The sequence below is a fragment of the Lepidochelys kempii genome, chromosome 16, assembly GCF_965140265.1.
Source record: "Lepidochelys kempii isolate rLepKem1 chromosome 16, rLepKem1.hap2, whole genome shotgun sequence".
Lineage (NCBI taxonomy): Eukaryota > Metazoa > Chordata > Testudines > Cheloniidae > Lepidochelys > Lepidochelys kempii.
The window spans coordinates 29,624,541-29,644,064 of NC_133271.1; the positions used below are offsets into that span (position 1 = coordinate 29,624,541).

A 19,524-nucleotide genomic window follows, 5' to 3' on the forward strand; every position below is an offset into this window, starting at 1 on the left:
TTACAAGAGCAATTGTATAAATACTATGTGTTTTCTACATCCATGGACTGTTGCCTATTGAGGAGGGAGGAGAAAACCACATTTTCTGTTTACCCAGCATCTGAGTAAGAGAGAGGGCGTCCTGAAACTGAGTAACAGATGCTCTGTTTTGAGAAATTACTGTTAGGACTCAGACTTTAAAGCCAGGAGGGACCATCGTGATCATCTAGCCCAGGAGTGGGCAAACTACGACTCAGGGGTAGCATCTGGCCCTCCAGGCATTTTAATCTGGCCCTTGAGCTCCTGTCAGGGAGCAGCATCTGGGGCTTGCCCCACTCTGCGCAGCTCCCGGAAGCAGCGGCATGTCCCCCATCCAGCTCCTACACATAGGGGCATCCAGGGGGCTCCGCATGCTGCTCCTGCCTCAAGCACTGCCCCCGCAGCTCCCACTGGCCATGGCTCCCAGCCAATGGGAGCTGCAGGGGTGGTGCCTGTGGAAAGGGCAGGGTGCAGAGTCCCCTGGCTGCGACTCTGTGTAGGAGCAGGAGAGGGGACATGCTGCTGCTTCTGGGAGCTACTTGAGGTAAGCGCCGCCCAGAGCCTACACCCCTGAACCCCTCCCTCACCCCAACCCCAGCCCTGATCCCCCTCCTGCCCTCCGAACCCGTCTGTCCCATCCCGGAGCAATCTCCTGCACCTCAACCCCTCATCCCCAGCCCCACCCCAGAGCCTGCACCCCCAGCTGGAGCCCTCCCCACTTCCCTCAACCCCCTGCCCCAGCCTGGAGCCCCCTCCTGCACCCTGAACTCCTCATTTCTGGCCCCACCTCAGAGCCCTCAACCCCTCCCGCACCCCAACCCCCAATTTTGTGAGCATTCATGGCCCGCCATACAATTTCCATACCCAGATGTGGCCCTCAGACCAAAAAGTTTGCCCACCCCTGATCTAGCCTACAGTCCTGGCCTTCGCAGGACACAGAACCTCACCCATCCACTCCTGTAATAACCTCTGGCTGAGTTACTGAAGTAATTAAATCACGATTTAAAGGATTTCAAGTTACAGAGAATCCACCATTTACTCGAGTTTAAACCAAAAAGTGACCATGCTCCATGCTGCAGAGAAAGGCAAAAAACCCCAGGGTCTCTGCCAATCTGACTTGGGGGGAAATTCCTTCCCAACCTCATCTAGTGCCCCATCTCTGGCTGTTGGGATATTTGCTACTAGCTGTTGCAGATGGGCCACATCCCATTGTAGGCAATCTCATCATATCATCCCCTCCATAAACTTATCAAGCTCAGTCTTAAGTTAGGTTTTTTTGCTCTCACTGCTCCCCTTGGAAGACTGTTCCAGAACTTCTCTCCTCTGATGGTTACAAATCTTCATCTAATTTCAAGCCTAAATTTGTTGATGGTCAGTTTAGATCTATTTGTTCTTGTGTCAACGGCGGTGCTTAACTTAAATAACTCATCTCCCTCCCTGGTTTTTATCCCTCTGATGTATTTGTAGAGAGCAATCATATCTCCCCTCAGCCTTTCTTTGGCTAGGCTAAACAAAAAAAGCTGCTTCAGTCTCCCCTCATAATGTAGCTTTTCCATTACTCTGATCATCCGAGAAGCTCTTCTTTGCACCTGTTCCACTTTGAAATCATCCTTCTTAAACATGGGAGACTAAAACTGCACACACTATTCCAGATGAGGTCTCACCCGGTCATTAACCTATATTAAAAATAGACCTTAAGGGGAATACCAAAGGCCCTCAGGAGGAATATGCAAGATTAGAAAAGGCAATCAAACAGGAGGGAGTTTATTCCTCAGACCTGTTTAGAAGGCAGGGAAAGCTGGTTCAGTCTTGGTTTATGCAAATCTTAATTTGAAATTGATGGCTAACAAAGAGTAGTTTACACACACACACACCCTGTACTAAAAGGGAAAAAAGTTTTTGAGCTAGGAAGAAAGGAAAAGGCTTTACAGCTATGCTGACAGTGATATTCCAGACTCTGAGATGCAAGACTTTTGCCCACCTGGTGATACACCTAGGAGTACCAGTCAGAGATGTCTTACTTTATGATTGCCTGGGGAAAATCACCATTAGGTACCCTAAAAAGAACTCAGGTCTAAGGCAGAGTGGGAGTATAGATAATAGCTAAAAAACTAAATTAAAAGCAAAAAAAGCCAAGATCCTCCCAAACTGGTGCTCCAAGGAAGGTGATATAAGTCACTATGGGCTCAAGGATAGCTATGTCGACTTTTATGGTGACAGGTATAGTTACATTAGCAAACTCTTTTCTAATGCTGAGAACTTACCCTGCTTGCTTCAATATGGTGTAACCTGTAGGACTCCCCAGTACTCTCGTTAACTAAATCGAACTGATGTCGATATGCTACACAGATCATATTGTCATTGTCTCCAGAAGGTCCATCCACCAGAGTCATGATAACTGGAGGGTCAGAGAGACAAATCTCCTGTAATGTAAATGACATTACATTAAGATGGAAATTAAAGGAATTATTCTACTTTTCATATTCTCACTGGAAATAGTTTGTACTACAGGTGGTGACCAGTGAGCTGTGTTAGAGGGCAGACAGGCTATACACAAATATGTTTCATTGATGAACAAGAGCCCAGTTAAAAAAAGTGGAGGATTTTTGTTTAAGTATCTGTAGTGGGATTTCCATCACCATTGCTGGGCCTCTCACTTGAACCAATCCTGGGGTTTAGAAAGCCAAGATGTGTGCCCCTCCTGAACCAGGTTAGCCCAGTGTGAGAGAAAGTATTTTTAGTGATACGTCTCAAGCATACCCTGATGTACTGGAATTCCTCCACTGGTGATTCAGACAGGGGTGACATCAAACAGACACTGGTTAAACTGTTGCCTTGATTGTATTTCTTTGTGATGAGGAGCAGTTTGTTCCTAATAGCCACAACAATCCTCAGTTCACTGCTGTGGTGAGTATTAATGGCATATAAATGGCAGCCTAAGGAGATAATGCAAGTATTAACATTCCCTTCAAGAAACACGCCCACAAACTCCACATAGTTCCTTGTGAAATGAAACCTAATTATTTATTCACCCTCTAAAATTTGCAAATGAATAATTTCTTATGGATGTGAATGACTACATGCATAGGCTTGTGCCAGAGGTAGTATGCATCTCAACCCTATCCCATAAAATTCTGTTGCTCCCCATCTAGAAATGCTCTCAGCTTTTCCAATACAACTCAACAATGTGGTGCAACTCCCTTGCTATTCCATGTACTAGGAACTCATACAATTCCACCAATGCACCAAGTCTGACGTGCAGCACTGCCCTATCATTTCAGTCCTGGGTCTCCATACATAGCTCTGCCAGAGTCCTTCAATCCTGCTTGCAATATATCTATTCTGCTTCAGAACTTCTCCTAGGTAAAAACTACCAAGTCATGTGGTATTTTTGGGAAGTGCACATATGGGAATTGGGATTAGTCCAAATTTATTTTCACATACTATCTAACACAGGATTTCAATCCACTGTCCAGAGGAGAATAACTAAGGGTCAGTTGCTGCAACATCTACATGGGAACCAATAGGACCTTTGGCAGCTTCTGGCCCAATGCCTTAATTGGGTCTTTGATAAATGAGAGTCAAATCACCTTTTGTTTTCTCAAGTTTATTTTCTCTGCAGTCATATTTGCTCTTTGCCATCTGCTTTGCTTCTATGCCATTTCGTACAGCGCTCATCCTGAAGACAAGGAGACGAGAATCCTTCCCTGCCAGGTAGGGGGGAGAGCCAGGGAAATAGCAAGTTAAAATAAAGAACGAAACCAACATTCCCAAAAAGAATAAATGTCAAATCTGCACATACATAACCACAATTATGAAGATAAGAGGCAACTCTCTCCAATCCAGTTTGGAGATGAGTGGAAATATGCTAGGAAGGAAAAAATGCCTATGAATTCTGCTTAGGTTATGCAATTCTGCTACCAGATTGAGAGCTCCTGAGCTGATGAGCAGAACTAGCATAATCTGTCATGGTATGAAATTAAATCTGCAACACAGCAACCCATTCAAGAAATCAAAAGATTCCTTCAAATCAATAGCACAGGTTCCCTGCACCTGGTTCTATACTGGAAAATAAGGTAAAAACTTGGTGCTGTAATGGAAAACAAGGTGAGAAAATGAGACCAGGATTATTACAACACAATGAAAACCAACACGCAAAGAACTAATGCGAATTATCACACAAGATGGCTCTCTGGGTGGGAATAATCCAACTGAATCTAAATTTACTAGATCCATGACAGAATGAAAATCTCCCTGGGGCAGACTGAGTTTGTTCTTAACAAGACTTAAAACTTGTGATAATTTAAACAAATTTATGCCAAAGGATTCATATTCCCACTGCAGAAATGAAAACAACATTCGTTACCAGTGCTACAATCTTCAGTATCCAACACCTATAGGTAAGCTGTTTGAAGATCATGTATATAGAGTGAAAAGCTTTAGATCATTAAAAAAAAAAAAAAAAAAGGCCCATTGCACCTTGCAACAGGACAGGAGCAAATGACAAGAATGGTTACTTACCCTGTGGCAATTGTGGCTCTTTAAAATGTTGTCAGTATGGATGCCACTACAGGGGTGCATGCACCTCCTGATTGCAAGACTAGAGTCTTTTGAATAGCAGTATCCACTGAGGCTGTACATGCGTCCTGTGCCTCTTTGTTCACCCATGCAAGCACATAAAAGGCAAAATTTCTCCCTATGTTCCCTGGGAATTTGAAACTACTCCTCGGGGAATTCCGCACCACTGCACATGCAGAATTTGTGCAGAAATTAATGTTGTGCATGCAAAATTTCCTCCCCCAAAAATGGACTGCACAGCTGCTGGCTGCCACCAGGGGCTGCTGGACCCAGCAGAGACCAGCTCACAAATACAGTAACTCCTCACTTACCAGCTATTACCAACAGGAGAGTGGGTTTGTGTGGGGGAGTGGGGAGAAAACCTAGATTTGTGCTGGAAATGGCTCACCTTGATTATTATACACATTGTAAGGAGTGTGATTACTTTACATAAGCTATTACCAGCAGGAGAGTATGGTGGGGGGAAAGAAAACCTTTTGTAGTGATAAACACCCATTTTTTCATGGTTTGTGTGTATAAAAACATCATCCGTATTTTCCACAGTATGCATCCGATGAAGTGAGTTGTAGCTCACGAAAGCTTATGCTCAAATAAATTGGTTAGTCTCTAAGGTGCCACAAGTACTCCTTTTCTTTTTGCGAATACAGACTAACACGGCTGTTACTCTAAAACTCCTCACTTAAAGTCATCCTGGTTTACATTTGTTTCATTGCTGATCAATTAGGGAACATGCTCGTTTAAAGTTGTGCAGTGCTCCCTTATAACATTGTTTGGCAGCTGCCTGCTTTGTCCACTGCTTGCAGGAAGAGCAGCCCATTGCAGATAGCTGGTGGGGACCAGGGTTGACCGGCAGCCCCTCTATCAGCTCCCCGCTCCCCTAAGTTCCCTATGCAGCAGCCGCCCAGCAGGCTACCAATTGCGGCAGTTCTGCTGTCTCTCCCGACACTGCTGTGTGCTGCTCCTGCCCTCTGCCTTGGAGCTGTTCCCGGGAGCCTCCTGCTTGCTGTGCAGGGGAGGGGGGAAGAGGGGACTAATATCAGGGTGTCCCCATCCCCCCTACTCCTGTCCCCCGCTTACCCCTTCTCCATATAGAACAGGGTCGGGACAGGACAGGGCTCAGGATGGACAGAACTTGCTGGCCACAGCTGCTGTCTCAACTTCCTGATCTTTTTAAAGGCAATGTATTTAGAGTGGGGCAGTGTACTTAAAGGGGCAATGCGCATCTCTCTCTCTCCCCCACACACAGGGTGTGTGTCTCTCTGCCATGCTGTCTCCCCTCCCTCCATTCGTGCTACCTTGTCGAGTGTGCAGCTACATTAACAACGTGTTAACCCTTGAGGGCTCAGCCAAATGCTAGTTCATCATTTAGCGGTGAGGCATTCCCCAGGAAATATCCCACCCTCTGACTTCACCACCTCAACCAAGCTTCACAATCATCATTGCTGTGTACAGTATTAAATTGTTTGTTTAAAACGTATAGTGTGTGTGTGTGTATATATATAATATAGTTTTTTTGTCTGGTGAAAAAAATTTCCCTGGAGCCTAACCCCTCCTATTTACATTAATTCTTATGGGGAAATTGGATTCACTTAACATCATTTCGCTTAAAGTCCCATTCTTCAGGAACATAACTACAACGTTAAGCGAAGAATTACTTAGAAGACAGTGCTGGGTTGAGAGGGAGTGAGCTGGAGGGTTCCCACCAACTGCAGCTCTGAAAGAAGGCGGCGAACTGCAAGCAACTCCATACAAGTCCACGACCCAGCATCAGGCTATTTCTCCCTCTGGATCCCTGGGCTCTAGAGGAGTTGGGGCTGATAGTGTCTGGGCTGGGCCCGATCTTTATTTTCTGAATCTATGTCAGTGTGGATCCTACTGTAGATGACTGGCAAGTAGTACCCCATTCTGGATGATGGGACCAAGAGTATCACTGCACCAGTCAAATAGTAGTACTGCTCTCCTGAACTGGGCATCTGCCCTGGCAGCTAAGTCCAATGCTTAATGTTTGACAAAGGTCAGTGGGTTACTCCAAATTGCCAACTTGCAGATTCAGAAAACTGGCATATTTCTAAAGCAGGTAGAGAATGCAACTCGAGCTCTGGTGGAATGCGTGATGATTTGGGAATCTCCCTGTACAATGCTATGAATTCTGTGTGAGATTATGAACCCACTCCACGTACCTTTACAAAGCTACAAATTCCATTTTGAACATACATCCTTTTGCCTTTTTTATGGCCATTTTCCTCCATGTTTGCTGAAATTCCAAAGACTGACACTAAGATAGCTCCTACCCAGGAAAACTGGTTTTTCAGGAGAGAGGTTGCCTTGGCAACAAAGTCACCTGGTAGAAAGCTCTGATCACATGGGGAAGCTGGCAAGGACATCACCTGACAAAGGGGGCTAAAAGATATAAATAGGAAGGAGTTGATTTGTGAGAATCTTTGGCCATTTTGTCTCCAGGTCAAGAGGAGAAGCAACTAAGCAGGTAAGGGCTTCCATGAGATGGGGGCCTTGCCTGTTTCCTGAACCCAGATGGTCCCTCCCCTGGGGAAGGGTGAGCTAGTAAGGGAAGATGAGTGTAAGGTTTATTATTTTGTATGATCTGTATGGTCTTGTGATTTATATGATTAAGAGCAATTGTGTTAAACTCTGGGCAAAGTGTCTGTGTGTGTTATATGCTTCACAACTGCTACAAGACTCCTGAGTGAGTTAAAACAGTAAACCAGAAGGCTCACATCTTGAGGTGGATTTCTGGGAGAGTGTGTTTAAGCGTGGGTGAAACTGAAGTTCAACCCTGCATCCAGAGGGGCTAGGCAGCTGGACAGCAGGTTCCTGTTCTCTAGATGGAAAGCTAGACTAAGGTTTTGGACCACAAGAATATGCCTAGGCACCCAAAGATTGGAGCAGTGGCTGGACCCCATTCTGACTCCGAAGGCTTAAAATACTCAGAGATCCAGAGGCCTGGCATCCCTTCACAGCAACATGGTGGGCAGCTCCAATGTTGAGGTTCCAGGAAGAAGCAGGTTCCCTGGCCGGTAGTTAATATAATAAACCCTTTGGGAACTTCAATACTGTCATGTGAGAGCACAATCAGACAGATAGATGACAAGCTGAGACTGGTGAAAGGTGGACCTCAATAGAGCAGTATGAAATGTTGGGAGTGTTTTAAATGTACCAAGTAGTCAAGGACCTTCAATATAGTCTCCATACGGTCCAGGCAACGTTGGGCTGCCCACATAGAGAACCTCCTCCTTTTTTTCAGTTACAGGTCAGTAACCTCCCTTTCTTCTTCGAGTGATAATCCTGTTATATTCCGCTGCGGGTGACCAACAAGCAGTACCTAAGTCAGAGGAAGGTGCAAGGATGTAGATAGCAGAGCTTAGTGGAGGACCGCCATTCCAGAGGAGTCCTGTACCAAGGCACAATGTCTCACAAACTTGTGAATGGAGCCCCATGTGGCTGCTTTACAGCTGTCAAGGAGGGGTACCTCCAGAAGTGACACTACAGTTGTTGCTTCTGCTCTGGTGGAATGCACTCTTATCCCAGGAGGGTTTGGGGAAGGTTCAATAGCTTATCGAGTAGAATGCAGCTATAGATCCATTTGGAGTTTCTCTGGGTGGAGACAGCATGCCCCCTGATTCTTTCTGATATAGTGATGAATAGTCTCAGGGATTTCCTGATGTGTTTTGTTTTTTGCAGGTAAAAGGCCAAAGTTTGCTGAACACTGAGGGAGTGGAGTCTTCGTTCTTCTGCGGAAATATGCAGTTTTGGGAAGAACACAGGCAAGTGAATCGATTGGTTAAAGTGAAATTCTGAAACTACTTTAGGAGTGAATTTGGGGTGTAGATTAGAAGAAACCTTATCCTTACAGTGTAAGAAGGCTCTGCCATCATTGCTCCAAGCTTGCCAACTCTTCTAGCTGAGGAAACAGCTGCAAGGGAAGCAATCTTCATGGAAAGGAGAGACATGGAGCAAGAAGCTAAAGGTTCACAGGGGGGCCTTGTGAGTATGGAGAGAACAAGTTTTAAGCCCCACTGAATAGGTGGAAAGATTCTGATTAAGCCATTCCAGAATCTATTTGTCAGTGGATGTGCAAAGACCGAGTAGCCCTGAGAAGGTGGATGGTATACACTGATTGCTGCCAAGTGCACTCACAAGGAGCTGATGGACAAGCCTGATGTCTTCAGAGAGAGGATATAGTCCAAGATGAGAGAAATATCTGCAGTTTCTGGGGGAATGACTCTTTGAAGTGCCCAAGAAAAACACTTCCATTTAGCTAGGTAACATCTTCTAGTAGAATCCTTCTGCTATTAGAAAGAATGTCCCACATGACTGTGGAGCATGAACGTTCCAAGGATGATGCCCATCCAAATACAAAGCCCTGAGGTGGAGCATGTAGATCAGAGTGCTTTCATCTTGCCATTCCACCAGGTCAGGAGCTTGGGAAATGTTGGGAGGATGATCAGAGATTGGGATGACATGTGTAGGATGCTGGGAAATCAGAACAGTCTTGGCCAGAAGGGGGTGATCAGGATGACCTGTACTGTATCCTGCCGGATTTTGCACAGAACTCACGGCAGAAGTGGTAGTGGAGGGAAGGCATAGCTGAACTGGTCCAGCCAAGGAAGAAGCAAAGTGTCGCCCTGGCAGAGGTGACCTAGGGCTCCTCTGGAGCAAAATGTAGTGAATTACCTGTTTGCTTGAAAGATGAACATATCTCTGGCTGGGGTTCTGCACAGAGTGAAAATATTGTGCAATACTAAGTCATGGAGCTCTCACTTGTTGTCGATTGCAAAATGTCTGGGGAGGAAGTTTGCAATCACATTTTGTTTCCCCAGAAGTTATACTGCCAATAGTGTGATTTGATTGGTGATATACCAGTTCCAGAGACTGACTGATTCTGCACACGGGGAGACTGATCTCGCTTCTCCCTGTTTGTTGATGTAGAAGATGGTCATAACATTGTCTGATATTATAAGAACATAGCGAGCATGGATGAATGGAAGAAAGGACTCACGTCTTCCAGGCTGCTCACAACTGCAGGATATTGATGGGGATCCTGGACTCTCAAGATGTCCAGGTACCTTGTGCTGTAGCTGTTCACGTGGGCTTCCCAACCTAATGGGGATGGGTCTGTAATAATGGTCCTGTCAGGAGAGGACGGGAGAAAGGGGATGCCCACTCACACCTGATAAGGATTTGTCCACCATAGCACGGAAGACACCACCTTGATGGAACTGTTACCATGAGGTTCATGGGATGGTGGTTTGGAGAGGTGAAGTCATGGGAATGGGGTGTCATAGGTGCATGAGGCCACATGACACAGGAGAGAGATAGACATATCATGACCGGTACTCAAGGGAAAGAAATTGAGGCAGTTGACAAATATATTTACCTAGGTCAGCAGCTGAGAAGAGATAACCCCCTCATTTGAAGGGGAATGCAGTAGGGGATTAAAGGCAGGGTGGACAAGTTTAAACAAAATAAAGACGTCTAAAACTGATGATGAACTGCCCATGAAGAAAAGGAAAGAACTGTTTAATTCCACTGTTCTGCCAGAAATGATATATGGAGCAGAAAGCTAGTCAACAATGAAAGCTGAGGAAGAAAATTTCACTGTCACCCTGAGAGCAATGGAAAGGCGAATGTGTAAGATATCGCTCAGTGATCATATACCGAATGAGGAGATCAGAAGGTGTACAGAGGTGACCGACAAAGTGCAGGCGATGTATGATGCAAAGTGAAGATGGGTGGGTCATGTAGTCCGCAGGCAAGACAATAAGTGGACAACCCGCATCAATGAACGGATTCCCAGAGACCACAAGCGATCGCTGGGCAGACCAAAAACGCACTGGGCCGATCCAATGACAAAACTCTTTGGCCAGAAATGGAAAGAATGTGCTCGCAACAAAACAGAATAGTGTGGCATTGACTTGCGTTCATGGAGGGATGGACAGGGACAAGCTCGACAAAGCCGACAAAGATGACTCAAGGATAGTTTGTGATCATGAACAATACCATAATTCAGGTCTGGAACCTGTCTTTGGCCAGGTTCTTGCGGTGATAAGAATTCAAGATGGCCCCACTGAAGTCCAGAGATTGTGTGGGGCTGAGAACAGATTTTTCAGTATTTATGCTGACTTCCACTGAGGACAAGAGGTGTAGCATCACCGAAGTTGATGCGTAGGTGTCCTGCTGGGACTTGGTGACAAAGAGCCAGTCATCGAGGTAGGGAAAGACAATGAGACCATGAGCTACTACTACCAAGAATATCTTGGTAAAGACTCTGGGGCCAGTTGCTATTCCAAAAGGAAACACCCTATACTGAAAATGGTCAGACCCCATCATGACTCTGAGGAAATGTCTAGGAGCGAGATGAATGTCTACGTGAAAGTAGGCATCATTCACGTTGAGAGCTGTAAACCACATGCCCTTTTCTCAAGATGGGATTATAGATACCAATTTGACCATGTGAAATCTGAGTTTGCAAATGAAGTGGTTGAGTTGGTAGAGGTTGAGGATTGGTCTCCATCCGCCCTTCTTTTTGGATACAAGGAAGTAAGTTGAGAAAAACCCTGTCCCTTGGTACTGAAGAGGTACATGTTCTATCACGCCTTACTTCAATAAGTAGTTCACCTCTTGTTTGAGAATATTCTTGTGAGAGGAGCCCCTGAAGCAGGATAGGGAGAGGGATTTTGGAGAAGGTAGGGATGTAAACTCTATCATAATGCCAGAGTGGATGACATTCAGCATCCACTTGTCCATGGTTACTGCACACCAGACATTGGAAAAGAGTGCTAGATGACCCCCAAGTGATGGTGAGTGGGGGTGGGGGATCAGGAGGTGCTGGCTGTGGCCAAAAGAGTATATGAACATGGCAATCTCAAGTAGAAGTAGAAAAGTTATTTTACCTCTATATTTTGCATTGGTGCAACCACTGCTGGAATACTTTGTCCAGTTTGGTGTCCACAATTTAAAAAGGATGATAAATTAGAGATGATTCAGAGAAGAGTCATGAGAATTATTTAAACAATTAGAAACCCTGCCTTACGGTGAAAGACTCAAGGAGCTCAATGTATTTAGCTAACAAAGAGAAAGTTAAGGGATAAGTTGATCATAGTCTATAAACACCTACATGGGGAACAAATATTTAATAATGGGCTGTTCAGTCTAGCAGAGAAACATGATCCAATGGCTGTAAATTGAAACTAGGCAGACTGTAAATGAGGCGCCTTTTTTTTTTTTTTTTTAAACTGCAAGAGTTATTCATCAATGGAAACATTTACCAAGGGTTGTACTGGATTCTCCATCACTGGCAATTTTCAGTCAAGACTGGCGAAAACATTTGAGACTACACTGATGATTTGGGGAATCTGTCTGTACAACTTATGACTTCTGGCTGACCTTATGAAATTGTGCTTATAAAAACTGTTGTATCGACTAATTCCACGTTTATGTGTCTCCACCACTGCTGACAAAGCTTTAAACACCTCTCTTCCAGACCAGGGACAATGGAGACACATTAACCTTAACAACTGTACTTTGACTAGTCTATAAGTATGCTAAAGAGGCTATTGTAGCTGGGAGAAGCTACTTCCTGCTACTTGTCTGCAGTGGGCTGTTTGGAGAGAGTGAACAATTTCAAACAAGACAAAAGAGACAAACTGGAGGAAGACTCACAGGGCCACTGGACGTTTTGGGCAATAGAAGGAAAAGGGGTGGACAGGCCAAGGTCAGAGAAGACAAGGTAGGGAAAGAAGGCTCTCTGTTTCAGAAGACAAGCCACGCTCTGCAGCATAAGGATCCTGGAACTAGGCAAATAAAGAGACCAACTGTTTACCAAAAACATAGCCCCCAGCAATAATAAGTATTGGGGGTAATGCCTGCCAAGTGACACTGTTAAATGGTCGCGGCATCCTAACTGTGCAAAGGTAGCATAATCACTTGTCTTTTAAATAAAAACTAGAATGAATGGCCAAAAAAGGTTCTACCTGTCTCTTACAAATAATCAGTGAAATTGATCTCGTGCAAAAGCGAGAACATCATCATAAGACCATGTGGAACTTCAAATACAGATCAACTATTACTAACACCCCCTCTCCGGACTTCTAACCAATTAGTATTTGATCCCTATTTTTGGTTGGACAACCTCGACCTCTGAAAAAAGAACATATTTCTATACCTAGACCTACAACTCAAAGTGCCTATGGCAAAATGATCCAATATATTTGATCACCGAACCAAGCTACCCCAGGGATAACAGCGCAATCCCCTCCTAGAGTCCCTATAGACGATGGGGTTTATGACCTCAATGTTGGATCAGGACATCCTGATGGTGCAGCCGCTATCAAGAGTTCATTTGTTCAATGATCAACAGTCCTACATGATCTGAGTTCAGACTGGAGTAATCCAGGTCAGTTTCTATCTATAACTGAGCCTTTTCTAGTACAAAAGGACCAAAAAGGCAAGGCCTATATCTCAAAACAAGCCTTCCCTTATATTAGTGAAATCAACTTTAATAATAAGAACAAATAACCAAGCCCCCCAAAAAGGGCCAAGTTCGGGTGGCAGAGCCAGGGATCAATGCAAAAGGCCTAAACCTTTTACTTAGTGGTTCAACACCCCTCTCCAACTATGAAAATGCTACTCTCTAGTTTAAAATCCCCACTCATATATATAATCCCAATCACTGTAGTTTTCTTCGCCCTAATTGAACGAAAAATTCTAGGATATATACAACTACGAAAAGACCCTAACATCGTAGGCCCATATGGACTACTACAACCAGTAGCAGATAGCATAAAACTATTTATTAAAGAGCCAAACTATCCATTAAGATCATCCTTTGCACTATTCACCCTGGCCCCAATCCTAGCCCTTTTACTAGCCCTATCAATTTGACTCCCACTACCACTACCTTTCCCACTAGCCGGCCTTAATTTAGGCCTCCTATTCCTAATTTCCCCCTCCAGCTTCATAGTCTACTCTACCCTCTGATCAGAGTGGGCCTCAAACTTCATATATGCCCTAATAGGAGCCCAAAGAGAAGTAGCCCAAACCATCTCATACAAAGTAACCATCCGAATTATCCTACTTTCTCTAACCCTATTTTCAGGAGCATTTCATATACAAACATTATAACCACACAAGAACCAATATACCTTATCTTCTCCGGACCACTAATAACAACATGAAACACCTCCACACGAGCAGAAGCTAATCGAGCACCATTCGACCTCACTGAGGGAGAATCCGAATTAGTATCAGGATACAATGTTGACTATGCCGCCAGTCCATTCACCCTATTCTTTCTAGCAGAATAAGACAACATCCTAATAATAAATACCCTTACTGCTATCCTATTCCTCAACCCAGCCTTCCTTAACAACACACCTTAATTATTCTCCCTCTCATTAACATCAAAAGTCATACTACTTTTAGCAGAATTCCTATGAATCCGAGCCTCATACCCATGATTTCGATACACCTCCTATGAAAATGCACCTCCTAATGCACCTCCTATGAAAAATCTTCTTCCCAATCACCTAAGCACCAAGCAATAGCAATTGCTTTCTCAGCAGTGGTTCTCAACCAGGGGTCTGGGGCGCCCTGGGGAGCCGAAAGCAGGTTTCAGAGGGGCTGACAAGCAGGCCAGCATTAGATTCTCTGGAGCCCAGGGTAGAAAGCCAATGCCCTGCCACCTGGGGCTGAAGCTGAAGTCTGAGCAATGTAGCTTCACAGGGGCCCCTGTGGCATGGGGTCCCAGGCAGTTGTCCTGCTTGCTACCCCCTAATGCCAGTCCAGGCTTTTATATGCAGAAAACCAGTTACTGTGGCACAGGTGGGCATTGAAGTTTTTATAACATGTTGTAGGGGGCCTCAGAAAGAAAAAGACTGAGAACCCCTGCTTCTCAGGACTCCCACCCATACCACAGAACACTTGCCTGAAATTAAAGGATCACCTTGCTAGGGTGAATAATAGAGGCTAAAATCCTCTCGTTTCCTTAGAAAAATAGGATTCGAACCTATACTTCAGAGATCAAAACTCCCCATACTTCCATTATACCATATCCTAGTAAAGTCAGACAACTAAGCTCTTGGGCTCATAGCCCGAAAATGCTGGTTAAAATCCTTCCCCTACTAGTGAATTCACAAGCAAGCATAATTATTACTTCAAGCCTAACTATAGGACACCTACTTACAATCTCCAGCAACCACTAAATTCTAGCATGAACTGGACTAGAAATTGATGATTAGCCGTCATTCCACCAATTGCCCAGCAACACCATCCATGAGCAATTCAGGCTGCCACCAAATACTTCTTAATACAAAAACTAGCCCCATTATTCCTACTAGTAATAACTGCCCAATCCCTACACACACCCCTCCTGTTAAACACTAGGACTAACATCCACCCTAATTGGCGGATGAGGCGGATTAAACCAAACCCAACTATGAAAAATCGTAGCATTTTCCTCCATTGCCCACCTAGGATGAATAACCACAATCCTCACTAAACTTATATTACTCACATTCTACCCATACATTATCATAACCTCAACAACATTCCTAATAATTAAACCTCTAGAAACAACAAAATATCCATCATAGCATCATGAACAAAACTTCCAAACCTCAGCACCCTGATAATACTTACTCTTATATCACTAGGAGGCCTACCCCCATTAACAGGATTCATACCAAAATGACTAATCCTACAAGAATTAACCAATGAACACAATCATTATTGCCATCCTGATGGCTCTACTCTCACTCCTCAGCCTATTCTTTTACTTATGCATCTCATACTATGCAACCATCACACTACCACCAAATTCAACTAACTGATGCCACAAAACCAACCAAAAACTTTATCTAGCCCCAATAACCACACTCTCCACCACTCTTCTTCTCATCATACCCACCCTATTAACTATCCTCTAGAAACTAAGATTTTTTCAAATGTTTGCTAGTGTGGAGTAGACTTTTCTGTACTGCTACTTTAATAGGAAAATGTATGTGTCAATTTCATGGCAACAAAGACAACGGCTACCTATAAATTTAAAAATAAAGATTTCTTCTTGTCCTCAAGGACTCTTTTTACAACAGAGCAGAATGCTAATCGAAATAAAGTCCACAATAACAGAGACCAGGGCAACCTGGAACAAAACCTAGGTCAATTTACAATGTCCTAAAGTTATATCAAAGAAAGATTAACATTCAAAATTCATTCAAAAAAATATGCCTCTAATATTCCTAAATGTATATGACAGAGCACTACTAGAGATTTACCTCTGTTAAGTCCTAGCTGGTGTTGCACCTCTTTATGTACTTTCACAATATGGAAATGCAATATTAAAGAGGCAACTGTGGCTCTCTTATGTCTTTGAACTATAGTGTCTGTTGGTAACTTTACATTTCTTTCATTAGGGTATAGTATAATACAATCAGAGAATCACTTGTAGTATGAAACATTCTCCACTGTCTATATCAAATCCACTTAATATTTATTTATTATAAATTTATGGAGTGAAAAGCATGGTAAGAATTTTGTCATGAGATTAAAAGCCACTGTTACTACAAGCTTTCTTCTGATAATTGACAGAACCTAAGTAAATGTATAAATTTCATACTGGAGCTGAGTTTAATCAAAATGGGTTGTAGATAAGCTACTGCCAAGAAGTTGTTCCCACTTTAATATTTATTTAATTCTATAGAAAATATTTTAACTTTGCAGTTTGGCAGATATTAGAACTACAGAAACCGAGACATTCGAACTCTTGAGTTCACTTGTTTCCTGACCATTGCAATTGTAATGGAGGGCAATTCTAATAAGTCTTCAGGCCTGTAAACTAGGGTGGGGACTCCTGCTTATTAAAGTCAGTAAGATTACTTGCGTGAATAAGGTAAGCAGGATTTGGTCCAAAAAGTTACAATACCAGCAACAAGCAGGAATTACTTAAGACTAAGAGGATTTCCCCATCAAAGGAAAAGCAGCTTCTGTTGTATGATAGACCTGGTATTGCATATTCATACTGCTGGAAGCGCCAATGATAAGTGGGAACAAAGTGATGTGTAAGTGCAGTGCCAGTGTCTCATAACTTCAGTTATTGGGACATTGTCTTCCACCAGTACTGACTAGTAAACTTGTTCACATACCACTGGATCAGAAATAGTCAAAGAAATTCATCTGGGTAGGAATGCAAGAAGGCAGCTGAAGGTGAGAGACTCGGGAATAAATACAGTAGAAATGGAAAAAACTCTTTAAAAGAGAATTACTGACAAAATGAAATCACATTCTGAAAGGGCAAGTGCATAAATTGTTACCTTCTACTGAGCTACGAGTAAAGTAATAGTGTGCCAGCCACATTCATATTGGAACCAAGAGGTAAAGAATCCTACCTTTGTCTGCTCTGGTAATCAAAAGGTCCAAAGCTTCCAGCACATGCATCTGTTTCACCTGGAGAGTTTTATCAAATACTTGCACTGATGACTGGCCATCTGGAAAGGAAACACGACCCCCAATTAGAACACATTTTTGACACTACAATTTGCTGACAAGTGATTTTAAAGCATCTTGTTTCTTGTAACAAAAACGTGTGTTTTTTTCTGTGAAAATGAGGCATCTGGCATACTGTCACTTTATATACAGTACCAAAGATGGTAGTTCCTTCTTAGAAATATCGGGGGTAGCCGTGTTAGTATGTATCCACAACAAAACGACGAGTCTGGTAGCACCTTAAAGACTAAGAGATTTATTCAGGCATAAGCTTTCGTGGGTGCATGCATCTGAAGAAGAGGGTTTTTTACCCATTAAAGCTTATGCCCAAATAAATCTTTAGTCTTTAAGGTGCCTCTGGACTCCTTGTTGTTTTTCTTAGGAGGAGTTACCACTGATGTGAATCAAATAGCAAGAACAGAGCCTAAAAGGAACAGTTTTTGGGAAGTTTGAGAAGAATACTGAGAACCAACTACCCCTAATATCATTCCTCAATATCATGACTGCCATATATGGCATTCTGGGGAAGAGGTGTTAGAGTCATAAAATCAGGGTTAGGGAGGAAACAGGTTTGGATGAGTACATAAATGGTACACAGCCACCTTTGGCCTCAGGCTCAGTGGAAGCATCAAGGACTGTGAAGTACAAGCAGGCTGCATGGACAACCCTTGAGCTTGGATTTGGCTTAATAAAAAGTCCTCTCAGACAGTCAAAAAAACAGCATCTGAAACCAACAAAATATTCAGAAGTCTGCATTAAAACAGGGCCCCCAAAATTATCTGATTTGCCTAGTTTTAGTGCAGAGCAAATTTTTGCAGTTAAGTTATAAAAGTCCTGATTTAACTATCTTAAGTAGTGAAGAGCTGCTAACATCCTCATAGGCACCACTGATTGAAACTGTCAGGTACATAAATATTGACCTGTAGACAAATGCTGGATCATCCACTAACCATCTATTAGCAGGACACCAACATCTGTAGAAACTAGCAAGGACTGGCCCCAAGAATCCGCACAAACAACTTCATGAGGAAAATTACTGCAGAAACATTGGGACTCCCATGGCTGTGAAACAACAAACAGTGTACGGTAAATACACTAGGAAACACAAAGTTTATCAACAGAAAATTTCAAGTACAATGGCTGAAAAGTAACACCTGGACATCTTTGACAGGACAGAATGCTCAGAGCTGCACTTTTGGAGTTAAAAATATCAGACTTTGGTCTGTTTGCCAGGGGAGGCAAAAATTCTCTCTCTCAGTTAGTTTGGGACGTTAATAAATATAAGCTACATTTGTGAAACTGGGGCACTGAATCTCCCTACGGGAAAAGGTCACTTCTTGCAGGTGCAGGAAGAGTGCACAGAGGTGCTCCTTGCACATTCCACTCCTGCACACCCACCCTACGGCCAGAAAAAATCCTGCCCTTTATTAGGAACAACAATGCAACTTAATTTTATGTGCATGAAGCAAAAGTTACAAGTATCACATAAATGTACACGAAAAACAACTGGCATTTTCATTTACTACTCCACTCAAACTACAGTGGGACTGCTGAAATCAGCTTTAAGTTCAGAGATAGTTTCCATACCCATCCATTTACTGGGCCTTGCCTGCAGAGCCATTTTGATATTATGCACTGATACATGGATCAATGTCAAGGTTTTCTCTTCTGTTATTGAATCAAATTACATATATGCATTATAAGATTTTGAGTGTAGTCCCATACACAGTAAGACCTGGAATGCCAAGATTTTGAGCAACTTTGCACATTGTCATGTATAAATGTCCACTCACCTCCTTTTTATAGAGGCTTGTGGTTGCTGAACTAGTTAGGGCATCTCCTCTCACAATGGTTTTCAGTTTCAGTGCCTTAAACAAGACAGATATTTCATTTAAAATGTGTTCTTAGTTGGTAACACCAAATGGATAAATAAATACTAAAGATATGGAGACTGACTATTGGGGAAGGGAGGGAAGCAATTTCAGACTATAATTACAATAGATCCAGCTCTGAATTTCTGTGCCACATTACATAATTTCTTTATAAGAAAACCAGCCATTCTGTGTGTTTTGAGCAAAGATTAATGTTCAATAAGATGCTGAAAAATTATATGATATCAGACAATATATATCTGCTGTTGGTAAAAACAAAACTTAACATAGCAAACATATTAAGGGAGAACACCTTAAATAATAACAAGTCATCACACCCACAAATTAAGTCCATGAGCTAACTACACCCTTTACACCAGCTGAGAATCTGGCCCTATATAGTTAATGTCACATTTTAAAAAGTGCATTTCAAGATACTAAGTGGCACTATTCGCACATTCTTGTGGAATGATATAAACAAAATTTGTCATGAACAGCTTTACAAACCTTTCCAGATGCAGGTAAACAGAAGCATACTGATTTTGAAAAATACTTAGCT

At 43.0% G+C, this 19,524-nt stretch overlaps 1 protein-coding gene and 1 pseudogene across 7 annotated transcripts in view; one reads left to right on the forward strand and one right to left on the reverse strand.

The window, feature by feature from the left end:
- The window catches only part of GARNL3 (GTPase activating Rap/RanGAP domain like 3), a 238,284-nt gene that overhangs the window by 57,775 nt on the left and 160,985 nt on the right, over positions 1-19,524 (reverse strand). For all 7 annotated transcript variants that reach the window (XM_073314501.1, XM_073314498.1, XM_073314496.1 and 4 more), the window contains 6 exons: positions 18,888-18,962; positions 18,045-18,156; positions 16,998-17,096; positions 3,609-3,725; positions 2,779-2,954; positions 2,283-2,441 (listed from right to left, as the gene is read on the reverse strand). In XM_073314501.1, coding sequence (XP_073170602.1) covers positions 2,283-2,441; positions 2,779-2,954; positions 3,609-3,725; positions 16,998-17,096; positions 18,045-18,156; positions 18,888-18,962 — 738 coding nt within the window. The remainder of the gene's footprint in view (positions 1-2,282; positions 2,442-2,778; positions 2,955-3,608; positions 3,726-16,997; positions 17,097-18,044; positions 18,157-18,887; positions 18,963-19,524) is intronic.
- Positions 10,846-15,536, forward strand: LOC140899371 (NADH-ubiquinone oxidoreductase chain 2-like; annotated as a pseudogene).